A 16,133-nucleotide genomic window follows, 5' to 3' on the forward strand; every position below is an offset into this window, starting at 1 on the left:
ATTCCGTCAGTGAAATCCATGTTGTTTCGTTACATTAATAGAATTTGGGTCATAAATGTTGTATTTGAGAAGTATGTCTCCTGACCTTCAGACGTGCTGTCCTTTGAATTCTGAAATAAAATTACGGTTTTGTTGTTTCTGTGTAGTTCCCTTCTTCCTGTCAGTCCTTGGCCCAGGAGAACCAGGAAAGCAAGGGATTAACACGCTGTCTTACAGACCAGGCAGTGTAAATGCTCCCTAGTCTCCAAGGGTTTCTTTTATTGAATGCAGTATAAATAAAACTGTGAGATTCTTGCTCAATAGGAGCTGGAATTTTTAGTCTATACTTCTGTCGTACCAGTGAGGGTTTATTTTAGTGTAATTTCATCCTTAAAGGTGATCGACTTTGTATGCTTCAAGATACTTAGAAGTATTTTCTCCATAAATAATGTTTATAATTTCAGCATATCGTTATCATAATACATTCTTTATTGGCTTCTCATAGAACACTGAATATATTTTTTCTTGCCAAAACTAGCAAGGCCCTTTATATTAGTCCAAAGTATCTTTGGCATTCCCTTCTTAGGCACACACTTAAATCTGTGGGCCAGATCTAATCTCTGTTAAATCAGTATAAATGAAGAATAACTCCATTGTTAATGGAGTTTAACCTGCGTTGTTGTTTTCGAAAGGGATTGGGTCATCTTATTGGTTTGTGTTTCCTAAGTGTTGATATCATGCTGTCTGACCTGATGATTTTTATAGCTATTTATTGCCAAGGAAACATCAGAGGAACAGAAAGAGAAGAAACAAACAAAAACAAATCAGAAAAACAATAAAACTCAAACCAAAAGAGCTGAACTTGTTTGGAAAGTTTATTATCAATTATCTACCTTCTGGTATTTTTAGAATGTAACACACTTTGCCATACTGGCATCCCTTGTTGGAGGGACAAAGGAGAAAGGGGGTGAGATTGTTGGAAGAGCTGATGCTTAAGCTGAGAGTCAGAAAGGACCAAACCTGCTGTGAAGCCAGGAGCGACTGTGTTTGCTAGCTTACTGTTAGTATTTTGTAAGAATTTCATCTTCTGCAGGTACTGTTGTTGGAGTTAATGAGAGCACTGCTTTCTCCTGGCCTACATGCGACAGATGTGGCAATGGAAAGTTGGAACTGTGTCCCCAGGACAGGTGAGAGTCAGCATGCTCCGGAGCACTCCAGGTGTTTTGCAGATGTAGCCATAACAGCAATAGGTGATGCAATGATTCCTGCAGGCACAGGCTGCACTTTGTTCCTTCCTAGAACTAAGACGTAGTATTTTTATTGCTGATGAGCTGATAAAACCAGCAAGGTTAGATTAATTTATTAAGAAAGATACAAGTAGATATGAAATGGTTTAAATTTGCAGTTATCACATTTTTTTCAAACTAATCTTAAAGTATTGCTTACAAAGATTTCGTAGCCCACTGCGTTATAACATTAGTTTTAATAAACATCCATGTAAATCACAGGTCTGATTTTAAGGTCCTTTAAAAGTAGCTTCTTGTGTTTGTCTATGCTACCTTGTTACCTCGTGTACCACCAATTCACCTCATTTTTATATTGAACTGTGATCTTTGCTGTAATTTACGTAAGTGTGAAAGAGTGGCGTTTCAGATGTATTTGATTTATAACCTTTCTAAAAAGGATGTTGAATAATTCTGGCAGTACAACTGTCCCAAATGTGAAGACTGATCCCACAGGACCTGTTACCACGTGAAATGCTAAACCTGGGGTCACACTGGCATGTTCTTGGAAAACCTTCCCTTCAGCTGCTTAGCCAGCTTGCTCTTGCAGGGTCTGAGATACCTGAGGGGATAAAAACACAAGAGGATAAGAGAATAGTCAGAGTGTAAAAAGAAGGAAAGGGGGGTTCTTCCTAGTGGAAAAGCTTACAAAAAGCATAAGGAGAAGTTGGGTGGGTTTGATCCCGTTGAAATAGAGAACATTTTCCTAAATATGAGAAGCTTTATGGCTTATGCTTTGTTATGTATAGCCCCTGGGGGAAAAAGGCTGAAAATAAAAAAAAATTGTCCTATATTATACTGTCATGCAAAAAATAAGGATGTGTGTACATTCACATTATAATGTAGTTCAATTAAAAAAAAATATCTACTGTGAAGGACACTTTTGCTTCATTTGAAGAACAACGTAGCATCAATATTTGTTTAAGACATTATTCCAACGAGCTCTTACAGCTGAGCTTAATTTTATGCATATGACTTAAGTATGTGCTGAAAATGTTGAATGTTTGCTGAACGAGGGCCTAAATCAGTAAGTCACTTGGGCCAAATCGATAGTACAAATTTTCTTTTGCCATAACTTTTAGAAGGTTATAAGATTAATGTTTGCTTAAGGGGAGCGACTATAAATAACAACCTTCCCCCATGTTGCCAAAACTTATAAAAGGAAGATGCTTTTGCTAGAAGAGTTTAGGTGCTCCAAGAGAGTTATTTAGCTCTACCAACAGAAGAGTTCTATTGGTTATTATCAACTGAATCTCTGCCAGGGCTTTCCTACTAGAAGTCTATCGGCAAAGTGTTTTAGAGAACAAGCTAGCAGGTTTTTTGTGTGTTTTGATTTATGACTGATAGCTTTTCCATTTTTCTATGTTTTTCCATCATTATTTGCGTGTTTCAGAGGATTGCTATATTGCAACCAGTGCTCTGAAGTTGTCATTTCACCGGTTTTGAAAATGCAGCTGGAAGTCTTCTTGAGTTGTCCATCTCGATCTCAAAGTACAGTAAAAGTAAAGGTATGGCATGAAATAAGCTTTGGTGTATTGAGTATAGTGAGGCTAGATATGTAGACACACAGGTACTCTAAGCCACGCTTTTATAAACATCTCTGTCAGAAGACAAATTAAAAGATCCAAGAGTACCCCATAATTTAATCTGATACTAAATTTGTGTTTCATTGGACTAAGGACCCAGTTCCCAGATCTTACTCAAACCATACAGTCGTCGAGTTCACCCTGAGGTTTGCAAACTCTTTTATGGTCCAGCTGAAGGGCTTTGTTGGGTTGGGCCTTGGGAAACTTCAGTCTCCACAGCCTAAAAAGAATATGTATTTTTAGGCTCCCATTCTGAACATCTTCTGTGTCACCTCTCCTCTGCTTTCTCTGCCAGGGAAACAAAACCATTCTATATTAAAATGATAAATCTTTGTTCAATGTGACTGTTTTAACCCGTGAACAGAACCTCTTTGCACACATAAGACTTTTGTCATGAACAAAACCTGTTTATTTTCTCATTCCAGCTGTTACAAAGGACAATCTCTTCTCTCCTGATGTTCTCTGCCAATGAGGATGGGGTAGGTATAATGAATGTTGATGAAAGAAAGTTAAACTACGTAACTTAGTGTAGAGGCAGAGTACAGGAGACATGAATCGGGTGGGAAGATACTCGAATCACACAGAAATGAAAGGGATTCCTGGAGGTCATCATCCAACCTAGCGCTCACACTGGGCTATTGCCAATGCGTAGGTGGGTCAGCCGTGACTTTGGCTGGCAGGGTCTTGAAAACTTTGAAGGATGGAGATTCTGCCTTTCCAGGCAGCTCGTTTCAGAACTGCACTAGGAGCGGTTGGGGATTTCACTAGAAATAATGAATTTTTTTTTTTCATGTCCAGCCTGGGATTTGAGTGGGCTGGACCCTTTGGCAATCCCACCTTCCACCTGCTGACGCTTTGCTATCGCGTGACTTTCATCAGGCTGACACCCCCTTTTTTAGAAGAGGGATGCTACAGGTGGGGTATGTAGACAGCTTTAGCTCAGCTGCAGACCTGCAGAGCTATCTGCAAATAGGACTATGTCCAGACATTCAGAGCTGTGACAGGCAGTGCTGGTCTTATCTCCATTTTCTGGCTGAGGATCCAAAGACAGCAAACACAGTTCAAGCATCCCACCTTTTGGGGCTGGTCTTCTAAGCCCTATAAACCAAAACTACTTTCTAATAGTACAACCATGAAACTACTGGCAGGCAGTAATAGTAGAGGAATTTGCAAAATGCATGCAAGATAGTACTTTATAATTGTGTGAATGAAATACACGTAAGCCACAGGGATCCATGGGCCGAAGTACAGTTTATGTAATCGTGAAGTAGTTATTCCTTTAATCTGAGATATCAGAAGAACCTTGACATTTGGCACAGTGACCCAGATTTATCACAGGTGAGGGAGGCACCTGGGTAGGTGCCTGGCTGGCATTGGCTGCCGGATGGTCAGCAGCGAAGGAGCGGCACCTTCAGAGTGTGATTAAGTCCAATTAACATCCTGAGATCCCCCGTCTCCATTGCACGTGGAAGGGAGCAAAGGTCAGCTCGTTGTCTTGTTTAATGATCCTAGTTAAATATCTTTGCTTAGGTGACACGTGTCGGGGTCATTTTGCTTTCTCTGTCTTGTATAATCTTCTAGCATTTTGCTATTACGTGCTCCATGGTTTTAATGGGACTTACGGATAATATTTAAAGTGGAATGCTGCTCTGAAATCGTAAATTTTTTTTCTTATGCTGGAGGGCGTATATTTGATTTAAGCAAAGAGATACAAGAAATTTCCAAAATATGTTTGCTTTCTTAATAGCAGTTAAGTCTTGCTAAGTTTTACAGAATGTGTCTGGTTTGGTTACAGACTGACAAAACGTAGTTCTTTTTTGAGTTAATAGAATTCAAACAACCTCTTTTTCATGTTTCAATTTTTATAATGCTAGTATTTAGAAGTCTGGCAAGTTAGAAACAGGGGGTTTTTTCCCTAGCTGAAATGCAGGGATAATTTTTTCCTTTTTTTTCATGAGCAGTTCTGTCTCTGAACCACTGCATTTTAAAAAGCAGCACAACTCGGCGAAGATTAATCACAAGAAATACCACTTGAGGTGGCATTTTTTTGCCAGTGCTGCTAAAGTTTCTAAGGGTGTAGCTTTGTAATCACTTCTTTTGGCAGGGAGGTTGGTTTTAGCCGCCACTGCCCCTGGCCACTTGTTCCTTACCTTGTGACAACCCTTCTGTTACACCAAGAGAGCTGCTTGTGCGGCTGCGCGATGAATTGGACGGCAGAACTGGGCTGGAGTAAAAACAGTCTATGAAAAAAGAAGAGAAGGGTTGTTCATACCTTGAATCGGGCAACAGATGTGGGTATCGCATACCGGTACAAGCGCACAGCCCAGATGAAAGCAGGGTGCATGGTCAGAGGCTGGTCGCAGGCAAGTCCCACTGAGGAGAGAAATGGATGTAAACCTGCCATCTGAGAGAGAGACTCTCTCGGGCGACGTATCGGCTATCGGTGTTACCAGTTCTTCTGGTAACGTGCTCTCTCATCTTAGAGAAATCATCCCAGCCTCACATCCCTCTCCTCCACACAGAGTCCGTCTCTACAAATTCGCTCAGGCGCAACTCATGTGGGTAAACTGCCACTCGGATCGTTAGACAGAGGGACTGTGTAGGCACCAGTGATCGTGAACGAGGCATGATACAACACACAGTAAAAAGCTGGGGAGGGACACGCATAAAAGAGTTACAAAATATTTTTTCCTCTAGTGGATCTGTTAGCGAAGGTAATTGATATATAATATGTATATATACATTGCTAGCACATGTGAATTCCTACCAGTGTCAGAAAGCTAGATAAAGGGAGCACATGCAGCTTATGCTTCAGCAAAATTGAGTTCGAAGTCACAGTAGCTGGTTTTGGTGGTGGTGTTTTTTTTTTAAACAGCTCAGTTTTGAAAGCCTGGTAGGGAAGCAGCACTTTACGCAGGAGTGAGATCTAATTATTGAAAATCTAACATATTCATTCTTTCCATCAGTTCTAACGCACCTTTCTTTCCGAGTCCTTAAAAAAAATTGTCTGTTGGAAGAGGACCTTGCAGCCTGCATCTTCCCAGTCGAATGCTGCTTAGAACAGAATGTCCAGGACTGTTTGTTTTAATCAACATGCTTTTATCACTGCAGAGTTATGAGGTGCAGAGCGTGCTGGGAAAGGAGGTGGGGTTATTGAACTGCTACGTCCACTCCGTAACCAGCCACCCCAACTGTGTTGCACTGGAGGAAATTGTTCTTCTGGAAGCAGCAGCAAGACACTGAGCTGAACTCTAGTCAGCTACTATAGTATCTGTGGACTTTGTGATGTGGTTATCTGTTAACTAGTGCCACAGATAACATATAATGCAAGTGTGATAAGTATTAAGATAGTTTATTAAAACTGTGATTTACAAAGCACATTGTGCTAACGCTGAAAAAATATCTATATAAAAATTTCTGTTCAACCTTCTGAACTCTTCTTTTTCAGATCAGTTCAGAATTTAAGAATACGGTTCTTCCTTTGACACGTTTGCTGTTTATGTACGTAAAACATCTTGTTCTGGAAGTTTTGAATGGTTGTCAATTTTTTTTGGTAATATTGTATTTATTATGTGTCGATGGAAAATATTTTACTGATATTTTTGAAATAAATACTTTGCTATAGGCAGTGAATGTTGGTCTAAGCTGAGTTTTATCAGTGGATTCCAGACGTACCACTGGCTGCAAAACACCGTCTCGTGTGCTAATTCTGAGTTGTGGCATTTGTTATCACCTTGCAATAAATGTTATAAAGACAGAGATTTGAACAAAGCTTATATTTTGAAGCGTCAAGCTTATATAAAGTTAATGTTTTACAGCTCACTGGTCTCTAAGCAGAGAAGCAGTGTGTTATCTGTAGCTTACCACAAAGCGGGTGTCTCATTATACAGTTTCTGTTACGGGTAACGAGCAAACTGCTTTGTAGGCCACGTAACTTTCCTCACCCCGACTGTACAGAGGCATGGATTACAAATCAGATAATATCAAAATCTCCCCATGTGTGCGTTGTTTGAGATGCAAGAATTAATGTTAAGCGTTCAGTCAGAGATTAGGGGGTTTTTCCCCTTCCCCTTTCTCGGTATTTAAAAAACCCGTACAGGTCAGAGGAGGAGGAATGAATGGTTTTGCACAGGTCCAGTGCATGACTAACCCAGCAGAAGAGGAACAGCAAACTTGTTGCTACATTGATCGTTCCTGCGGCCGAGGCCGATAGTGGAATGTCAGTTATTACGTCACGATTACTAAAGGAATGACCCAGCCTTTGAATCCCCATTTTCCCCCCTCCTCCAAGTCTTTCAGTCTCTGACCTGCCCCCCCCCCCCCCCCCCCGCCATAAGGAAAAAGGGGATGTCGGCCAATTCCCGCGTAGAGGATACTGCCCTGTACGCGGCCAGGGTCGCCCCTTCGAAACCAGCAAGACTTTTCTCTCTCGCAAAGCACTGGCTGTTGGAGACGCTTGTGGTACCAGGCCGCTTTTCTGCCCGCGCCCTACAGGTGCTGTCATCTTTGTGCGCGCACGCTACCAATATTCACGCAAGTTGCCTACCCTTCCGTAGTACCGTCACTCAGTCAGGGATCAGCGTCGTTGCCTGCTCTCGCCGTCACTGGCCGTGACCAGTGAAAGCGGCCAGCTCCTGCCCGTCCGTAGCCCACAGCGGGCTGAAGCGCATGGCTGCAACAGCATCTCCTGTGGGACCGCAGCGGCTTCAAACTTAGGAGCACGTTAGCGTAGGTGCAGCTTTGCGTTGTCTGGAGTGGAAACCGCTTCGAGAGGGTTTGTTGGGGTTTTTTTTAACCAGGAATTTTAACTAACAGTGTTCTTGTGTGCACGGATGCTGCTTTTTTTTTTTTCTTTTTTTTTTTAATAAGGCTATGTTTCTGGAAGAGTCCTGGCCAAAGAGCAGCCCCTCCTGCGGTGCAACTGCTGCTCGGCCCCAAGTGAGCTCAGCAGCAACCGCTGACTCAGCATTCCGGCACGGCGATGCAACAGCTCCCGGGGGGGGGCAACAAGACTTTGTAACCACCACGTGCAGGAGTCCCACCGTTGCATCGCTCTTAGGCTGCTTTGGGGGGGGGGGGGGGGGGGGGGGGGGCAAAATAAAAAAAAAAGGTGCACCTCACCCCCCCCCCCCCCCCAACCTCCCCGTTTCGGATGCTGGAAGCCCCCCCCGTGCCCCCCACCACCACCACCACCTCTGCGAGCGGGCAGCAGCTCCCGGGAAGCGCAACTTCCCCCGCTGCCGCCCGCGGCTGTCGGGACACAGAGCAAACGAGAGCAGGGTTGATTTAAAATGCTTTTTTTATTATTGTTGTTGTTGTTCTTAGAAACGCTGTAAAAATTGATATAAAAGGTCGAGCATGCTCAGTCTTTTTTTTTTTTTTTTTCGTCCTACTGTCTAAAATACATGGGGTTTTGAATCATTTTAACAGATGTACCATAGCTGCATCGGTATGAGTAAAATGTAGAAAAGACGAAAACTACCATTACAAAAATAATTTAAGGGGAGAGAAGAAAACAAACAAACAAACAAAATATTTAGCTTTTTTTCCTTTTTTTTTTTTTTTTTGCAAGTTTCGCGGTGAAAGACGCAGGCATCGCCCCACGTCGCTACAACATCCAGGAAGCGGCCGCGGCCGGCAGGTCCCACGGCGGCTCCGCGCCTCCTCCCCGCGCCCGGCCCGGCCCGGCCCGGGGCGCCGCGGCCCGGCCCGGCCCGGCGAAGGCTCGGCCCGGCGAAGAAGGCTCGGCCCGGCCCCCTGAGGTATTTGTTATCCACGGTCTCCCGGAGTCCGTCTCTCCGTCCCCGCTCCCCTCCCCCCCCCGCCCCCCCCCCCCGCCCCGGTTACCGGCAGTCGGTGCCCGAGCCGGGCTGCAGGAAGGAGGCGCTGGGCAGCTGCTTGAAGAAGTGCCGGAGGCTGGTCAAGTCCCGGGTGAGCTGCTCGATCTTCTTGTGCAGCTTCTCGTTCTCGGCCGAGAGCTCCAGAAGCTTCTGCTGCATCTCCTGGTTGCGCCGCTTCGCCTTGTCGCGGCTCTTGCGCACGGCGATGTTGTTGCGCTCCCGGCGCTGCCGGTACTCGGGGCTAAACCTGTCCACGCACTTCTTGCCGCCGCGCTCCTTCCCGCCGGGGGCCGCCGCCGGCGGCGGCGGCGGCGGGACGCCCTGCGCCGACGCGGACCCGCACCCGGAGCCGGCGGCGGCGGCGGGGCCCGGGGAGCGGGTGCTGCAGCTGGAGGGGGAGCTGCTGCCCGGCGGCTCGGGGGAGGTGGGCGGCGTGGGCTGGCCGCTCAGGTTCATGATGGTCTGGGCGCAGGTGGCGATCTGCGAGGGCAGCAGCGAGGAGGAGAGGTCGCTGTCGCTCCAGTCCGGCTCCTGCTTCAGGGCGCCGCGGGAGGAAGAGGAGGAGGAGGAGGAAGAGGAGGAGGAGGAGGAGGAGGAGGAGGAGGAGGAGGCGGTGCGGGGCTCGGCGCCCAGCAGGGTGGTCATGGCAGCGCCGAGGTCCTTGGCGGGGTCGCGGCCGGCGCCGCCGCCCGGCGGCAAGTACTCGCCGTAGTCCCCGCCCCGCTCGGGCTTGTGGTTGCTGTTGAAGAGGTCGGCGAAGAGCTCGTCGTTGCAGAGCTCCAGGTTGGGCACGGCCGACATGGAGTCAATGTAGGAGCTGAAGTCGATGGCGCTCTCGTCCTCGTACATGGCCGGGGCGGCGGCGCTCAGCTCCGCCAGGTTGGTGCCGCTGCCCGCCAGGCCGCCCCCCGCCTCCTCGCCGCTCATCCCGCAGCCGCCGCGGCCCCCCGGCTTGCAGGCGGGACCCGGCCCGCCGCCGCCGCCGCCGCCGCCGCCGCCGCTGCCCACCTTGGCGTCGTAGAAGTTGGCGGGCTCCAGGCACCAGCTCTTATAGCATGCCGGCAAGTCCAGGCTGTAGAGAGCGGCGGCGCTCATCGGCGAGCGGGACGCGGCGCCGCACGGCCGCGGCGCGGGGGCTCCGGGCCGCGGGCACCAGCCGCCGCTCCGCGCCGATCGCAGCTCCAGCCTCCGACGCGGGCAGGTGGGGAGCAGCGGGGCCGCTGCGAGCGGGGCCGCTGCGAGCGCTGCCGCCGTTCGTCCCGCCGCCGCGGGGGCCGCTGCCGGTGCTCCTACCGCCGTCCCGCCGTCGCCTCGCCCGCCCGAGGGGGCCGATCCGGCCGCGGGTCACGCACGCCGCGTTCGGCGATGGGAGGCGGGGATGGGGCGAGGGCGTCTCTGGACCTGGGAGCGAAACGCCCGCTCGGTCCCTTCTTATACGGCCCCGGCCCCGCCTCCTGCCCCAGTGACGGGGAACGAGTGTTCCCGGCACCCCCGGGGACCCGGGGGCGGGAGCGGGTGGGGTGCGCGGCCGCGGAGGCTGGGCTCCCGCCGCGGAGAGCTGCCACCTCCCGGTGGAGGGTGGCCGCGGTCGGGGGCGGCCCCCCCCCGGGGGGGGGGGGGGACGACACGCTGCCGGGGAGGGGGGGCAGGCGCCCGAAAGGGCGCCTGCCCCCCCTCCCCGGCAGCGTGTCGTTCCCCCCCCCCCCGTGGGGAGCTGCCCCGACGCCGGTACCGGCCCCCCCCCGCAGCGCCCCGGCTGAGCGTTCGTTTTCCCTTTTCCTGGCTTATTTCCACGCGGGCCAGCGGAAAAGGCTCATCTTTACACCCCTCTCCTCCCCCCAACACACTGCCCCGGCGGCGGCGCCTTGGATGAAGCGATACGGGAAGGATGCTGCCTGCCCCACGCGTGTCTCTCTGTGTATCGCCCTAGCGCCCTCCCGAGGCTCCGCTCCTCCCCGCTCTTCACCCGAGAGGGCTGTAAATTCACCCCCCCACACACACCCCCCTCCCTGCTCCTCCACCAGTGACAGGGCGCCCGCTTGGACCTCTTCTTGCAGGACGCTCCGGTGGGAAAGGGGTCTCTAAGGCATCTTTAGCTGCTTCGCGATGCCTGCGTGACATTAAGCCTCTTTAAAAACTTACGGTAAGTAATTATGCATTCCCCCCCCCCCCCCCTCCGCATTCAATAAAGTACTACTATTAAATTGGCAAGTATCAGAGAAATGAAAATATTTTCATTTCAAATACGTGAAATGTGTAAGCAAGTTTTCTCGTTACAGAACAGTTTTTAAAACCCTGGCTTTACCCCCAGGTGCTCTACTGACCGGATTACGGAAGAAACACACACAAAAAAAAAACTTAAAAAATTCTCTTTTAAGATTTATCTACTTTTTTTTTCCAGAAGACCCGGCTAGATTTATGACGCCTGGGTCGGACTAGCCCAGCCGCTGACTTTTCGGCCCAGCACTCGGATGACACTGCTGTAGTGAAGCTGAGCCCCGCGGAGCGCTGTGCCGCTCGGAGGTGGCTTTCTGGGGACCGTGGGTACGTGCCGGTCATGCCGGGCCTGCTGCCTTGCTCCGGGCAGGGCTCCATCTCCCGCTACCGCAGCTGTTGCAGTAACGCAGCTGTTTATCAAAGGGGTGTGTATTTTAACATAAATAGTTGGGACAGGACTGGTACATGCTCTCCCTTTGGCCGTAAACTCCTCGTGGGAAGGCTTACGGGATGAGGACAAGTGCGCTCTGACTGGCAGGTGAGGTTTTGCATCCGGCAGGTGAGGTTTCACATGGAGGGGATTTGCTTTGCTTTTAACTCTAGTGCTGCAGTTAACCCTGCAGAGATGCTGAGTTTAAATAAACTTGATTTGATTTGCTCATCAGAGGCTTGATCGTGCAGCTTTTATCTACGTGAGCATTTAGCGCTGAACTTGACAGTGACACAAGAAGCGTTGCTTTTTTTTGCTTTTTTTTTTTAGTGCAAACAATATTCCTTTCCCATATCGTCAAAACCAGTATGTCCCCAAAGCCGGTTCTGCGTGTTGTTACTTTCTGCCCTCCAGCACTGGGGTATGTTCACGTGGCATGACTCTGCGCCACCTGCCCCTGGCCTGGCTGTCCGGTGGCAGGGAATCGCGCCCCTCGTGTGCTGCTCCTGCAGCTTTTTTTCCTCTGCATGAAGTGCGGAGAGGTGGGCGCGTGAAGCGCGGGAAGGCGGTTCAAAAGTGCAAGGCAGTAGCGACACCCACTCTCTCCTCCTTGCTCTGCCACGGGGTCTGTTGATTGCTGGAAGGCGATACGTCTCACCTGTTGTAGCCGTAAAATTATGGTTTGTCTTGGAAAGCATCTCATTTAACTGTACGTGGAACTGTGTTGTGCTTTCAGCTCACTGAAGTCCTTCTCCCGAAAGGGCAGCTGGTCATCAGACGGTGTTGGCATGCAACTGCGCCAGCCTGAACAGTCTCGTTTAATGCCCATCATGTGTTACTCCAAAAAAGAGATGCAATTCCCAGCCAGGTCACCCGGCCCCCACTGGGCACCCTGCCCTATGGCAATTAGATTCTCAAAATCCCTCAGTAAATGGTGACCTGCTGGGCATGGAAACCCCATGTGAGCCTCAGTGTCTGCCACCCGTGTCCCACCTACACCCCATCACAGCGGGTGCAGCTTTGCTTACAGTGTCTTCAGGACCTGGAGGCGCGTTCAGAGCTCTTGGTCAGACCTGTCGACACCTGACCCCCCCCCCCCCCCCCCCCCCCCCCCCCCCAAAACCAAGCGGCGAGAGCTGTCCCCCTGGAAGGCGAGTTAGTCGTGTTTGTTGCTGAGCCTGAGCCGTGTGACTTCAGGGGGTTTCCCCCGTGTGCTGTGCAGGGTGTGAAGCCCTGGGGTGGTAGGACACCCGCAGCGAAGGATCCAGGAACACGTCAGTAAGTGATTCTTGTCGCTTACCAAAGCACCGGGCTGGAGGCAGGACGATGTCCGTGCTCTACTGTTTCCTGGGGTGGATTCGTCTGGCGTCTCGGCAGCTGAATCTGTTCCCATCTGCATCGGTAATTTCGTGAGCAGTGAAGCAGAGACAAGCCCTTGATTCCCTCACTTGTCCTGCTGAGTACCTGACCCGCTGAATCGTGGCTTGTCTCTGGGATCCAGGAAGTATAAACAGCAATAAAAAACATTTTGAGCATCTGAATTTCAGAATAATTTCTTTAAAACATGTTTGAGGTTCCTGCTCCAAATCAAGTGAAGCGGAGGATTTCAGCCCGGCGAGAAAGGGCAAGAAATCTTTCTCCAAGGAACCTTCACAGAGAAAAGACAAAACTTTAAATTACTCTGGAATGCCAGCTGTGAATCCCAGAGAAGCACCAGGACCCTGAGCCCTTCAGGGACAGGACTTACATCACACTGTATTTCTGACTAGGTTTTCCTCATAAATAGGGGACAGGCCACTCAGGGAAGGTGAGGGAATGGGGCAATACTTCAGGCTGCCTTTAAATCCTCCCCGTCCTCTCCCCGGCATGCTCGCCTCTGGCAACCCAGCCAGATGTGCAGGACTTTTTGGGACAGCGGGGCTGACAGCCTGGTGAGGCTGGGCTGGTCCTGCGGATCCTCCGGAGCCCTCCTCTGCTCTTGGGGTGCTGCGGGGCCGAGGCAGCGCTGGCGGGACGCCGGCTCCTGGGGGATTCGTGGGCTGGGGTAAGGCAGCCGCAGAGCAGGACCACGGGGGGGGGACACCTCACGACATGGGGTCTCACAGGGAAAGGCTGGCTGGATGGTGACAAAGAGCCAATTGAGAAGGGGGAAAAAGATGGAGGGGTCGTCTGCCTGGTTTTCTCCTCCCCCCCCCCCAAGAAGAAGCAGGAGTGCGGTGATCGTTTCATTCGACAGCTAGAAGCCAGGAAGGGCACTTGGGGGCTGACTGGGGAATGGGACACGCAGATGAAGAGGGGAGAGTAAAAAAATCCTGCCAACACACTCTAGGGAGGGACAGTACCTCCTCGAGGCTGGCATTGGCTCTCGTAAGCAGTGACTGCCGGACAGACCCTCCCTACTCCCTCGTCCCACCTCTGCCAGGGCTCGTGCCTCTCCCTTGTCTTGAACCACTGGGACAGTATTTTGCTGGTCACTTGAGCTCACTTGGGTCAGTTCATTGCACTGATCCAGCCTGCGGCCACCCCACTGTTAGCGGCCAAAGAACTTGCCGGTAAGTGAAAGGATTTTTCTTTTTAGCTCTTTTAAACTCTGGGCTCTGACGCCCTGCAGGCGGTTGAGCCCTGGCGGTGCCAGCCCGGGCTGGGTTGGTTCAGCTGCAGCCGTGGCTGCTGAACTGCCGAATTAAGTCTTCCCGGGCTCCCAAAAGGCCACGTGCTGCAGCAGCGAGATGCCTCAGACCCTGTGCTCCTCGTTTTCTCACGCTCTTTGGTGGATGCTCTGAACTTTTTCCCAATACAGGTCTTGCATGAGTTTCCAGCAGGGATGAGATTTGTGAGATCGACTTCACAGCTACGTCTTCTGCCTAACCAAATGAAATCTTGCACAGTATCGTTTACCGTGAGTTTAATGGACAGGTAGAATGAGTGTTACCCTCTCCTGTCCCATCAAAAAAGAAAAAAACCCAAAACGCCCAAGCAAATAAAAAAGCAAACAACCTCCCCTGTAAATAATGTGGAGACTGTAACTGAATCTTTTCCAGTCCCTTATGGCCACTCCTTCCCAAAACATTTTGCAACAAAAAAACCCTGAACACCCTTTTCTGGACGCTGTTGGTTTAACATGAGATGTAGCTTTGCTACAAGAGTTAGTGACACCATTTGGTGCTGTGGGTGGCTGCCAGGGTGTGACCTTTCTGCATGGGTGCCATTTCTTATAAGCAGCATAGCTTAAAAATGAGATTTTTAAACCCCAGGTCGTTTCCGAATGAAGCACATGGTGTAAAGTGACTTGGCAGACCCCCACACTCAGTATTTGTGAGGGGGGGGGAAAAAAAAGTTTTAAAGCAGCAGTAATAAATCCTTATTTTAACTCCTTGATTTTGAAAAAGTTTGGGGAGAAGTGCCTCTAAATGTAGACGCTTACTTACCTGACTTCAGGAAGCGGCTGGCCAAAGCCCTCAGCGTGAGGCCAGAAGAGCTGTAGGAAAACCCTTATTCCACGGCTGAAGATGAGCCTAATTCATTGCTCTTGTGGCAAGCTCGTGGGTTCCTTCCCGTGCCCAAGCGTGTGCTGGTGCTGTACTGCATCTCAGCCACAGACCCCTCAAGATAATACTTAAATCGGGGGGCGGTGGTGGGGACTAAGGGAAAATCCTGAGCACAAGCAGCAGCATGCAGGACCCTCAGCTGGGGAAGGAGACTGCAGGCTGCAGCTGCAGAGCTTTCTTTCCTCCTGTGTTCAGCAGTAGTAGTATTTTTGGTTAGAAGCAAATTGTAGGATTGACAGGGATAGTAAGGACTAGCTTAAACATTAATATTATTCTATACACTAAGAAAAACCTACTGAGAATATATGCTAATAGTTTACACAGCTTTTTAGATGCAGTTAATGAACTTCCAGATACAGTGCACATCTGGTTATTTAATCCGAGAAGGAAATAACTCTGCTATACTTGCGGATAGTTACCAAGTCTTGTTTTGTATCATGAGACCTGAAGCAGTCTCCGACTCTGAGCCGCACATCATCTTATTCTTTTCTGGAAGCCTAACAAACCCATCCCGTAAAGCACCGAGCCCAGCGACTTGAGGTTTTCGTTGCGTCAGTGCTCTCCTTGCTGCTTCACGGGCTGGCTTCAGCCTTTCCGTTTGACTGCCGTATCTTACGGAGAGCAGCACTCTTCAGTCAGGATCAGGGATAGCAGCTGCGATTTACATATGTCAGAGGTTATTTTCAGGCTCGCTCAGCTGCACAGGGAAGGCTCCGTTAGGGCAATTCCGCTTGCTTCGCAGGGGATGTCCTTCTGCTGATGAAAACCCAGCAGCTTTGTGCTTTGCTCCTTGCCTGACACCAGAGCTTGCCAAATATGCCACTAGTAGGACTGATGGAGCTGTGGCTTTAAATTACAGCACTTATTTTAGGGCCAAACCCGAAATTTTAACTCTTTTAAGCATCATGGAGACGGTCTAAATTCTTTTGCACCATCAGGGCTACTTTCACCCGTCTTGAAGGCTTTCACGCCTGGCCTGAGGGCCTTTCCCTATGGACTAAAGGGAGAGGAGGGCAGGGGACAGGGTTCACCCACGGCCCCCTGCCCCTGGAAGGGCCCGGCTGCGCTCTCCGCTCCGGAGGCCAAGGAAGCCTGGGTTGGCGCTGGAGGGAAGCGTGCTGCACGCACAAACATCTCCGGCTGCTGAAGGTATCAAAAGTCCTACGAGACGAGCCTCGCCTCGTTAAACTATAAACCTAAACTTTGTCCTCGGCAGTACAGGTCAAAGTACCTCGTAAGTATCTGAGGTA

At 50.1% G+C, this 16,133-nt stretch overlaps 2 protein-coding genes across 3 annotated transcripts in view; one reads left to right on the plus strand and one right to left on the minus strand.

The window, feature by feature from the left end:
* The window catches only part of SPIDR (scaffold protein involved in DNA repair), a 209,157-nt gene extending 202,535 nt beyond the window's left edge, over positions 1-6,622 (plus strand). For both annotated transcript variants that reach the window (XM_049827826.1, XM_049827836.1), the window contains 4 exons: positions 1,073-1,166; positions 2,656-2,770; positions 3,274-3,327; positions 5,960-6,622. In XM_049827826.1, the coding sequence (XP_049683783.1) occupies positions 1,073-1,166; positions 2,656-2,770; positions 3,274-3,327; positions 5,960-6,091 (395 nt within the window). In that variant the 3' untranslated portion in view covers positions 6,092-6,622. The remainder of the gene's footprint in view (positions 1-1,072; positions 1,167-2,655; positions 2,771-3,273; positions 3,328-5,959) is intronic.
* Positions 6,623-8,129: 1,507 nt separating this feature from the next.
* CEBPD (CCAAT enhancer binding protein delta) lies at positions 8,130-10,146 on the minus strand. The gene has a single exon (XM_049827869.1). The coding sequence runs from the start codon at positions 9,781-9,783 to the stop codon at positions 8,692-8,694; it is 1,092 nt and encodes a 363-aa protein (XP_049683826.1). The 5' UTR covers positions 9,784-10,146; the 3' UTR covers positions 8,130-8,691.
* Between the last annotated feature and the right edge of the window lie 5,987 nt (positions 10,147-16,133).

Source organism: Accipiter gentilis, chromosome 2, assembly GCF_929443795.1.
Source record: "Accipiter gentilis chromosome 2, bAccGen1.1, whole genome shotgun sequence".
Taxonomy (NCBI): domain Eukaryota; kingdom Metazoa; phylum Chordata; class Aves; order Accipitriformes; family Accipitridae; genus Astur; species Astur gentilis.

Bases quoted from the DNA above. Each gene is read 5' to 3' on its own strand.
- CEBPD (XM_049827869.1), bottom strand. From the start codon at position 9,783: ATGAGCGCCGCCGCTCTCTACAGCCTGGACTTGCCGGCATGCTATAAG.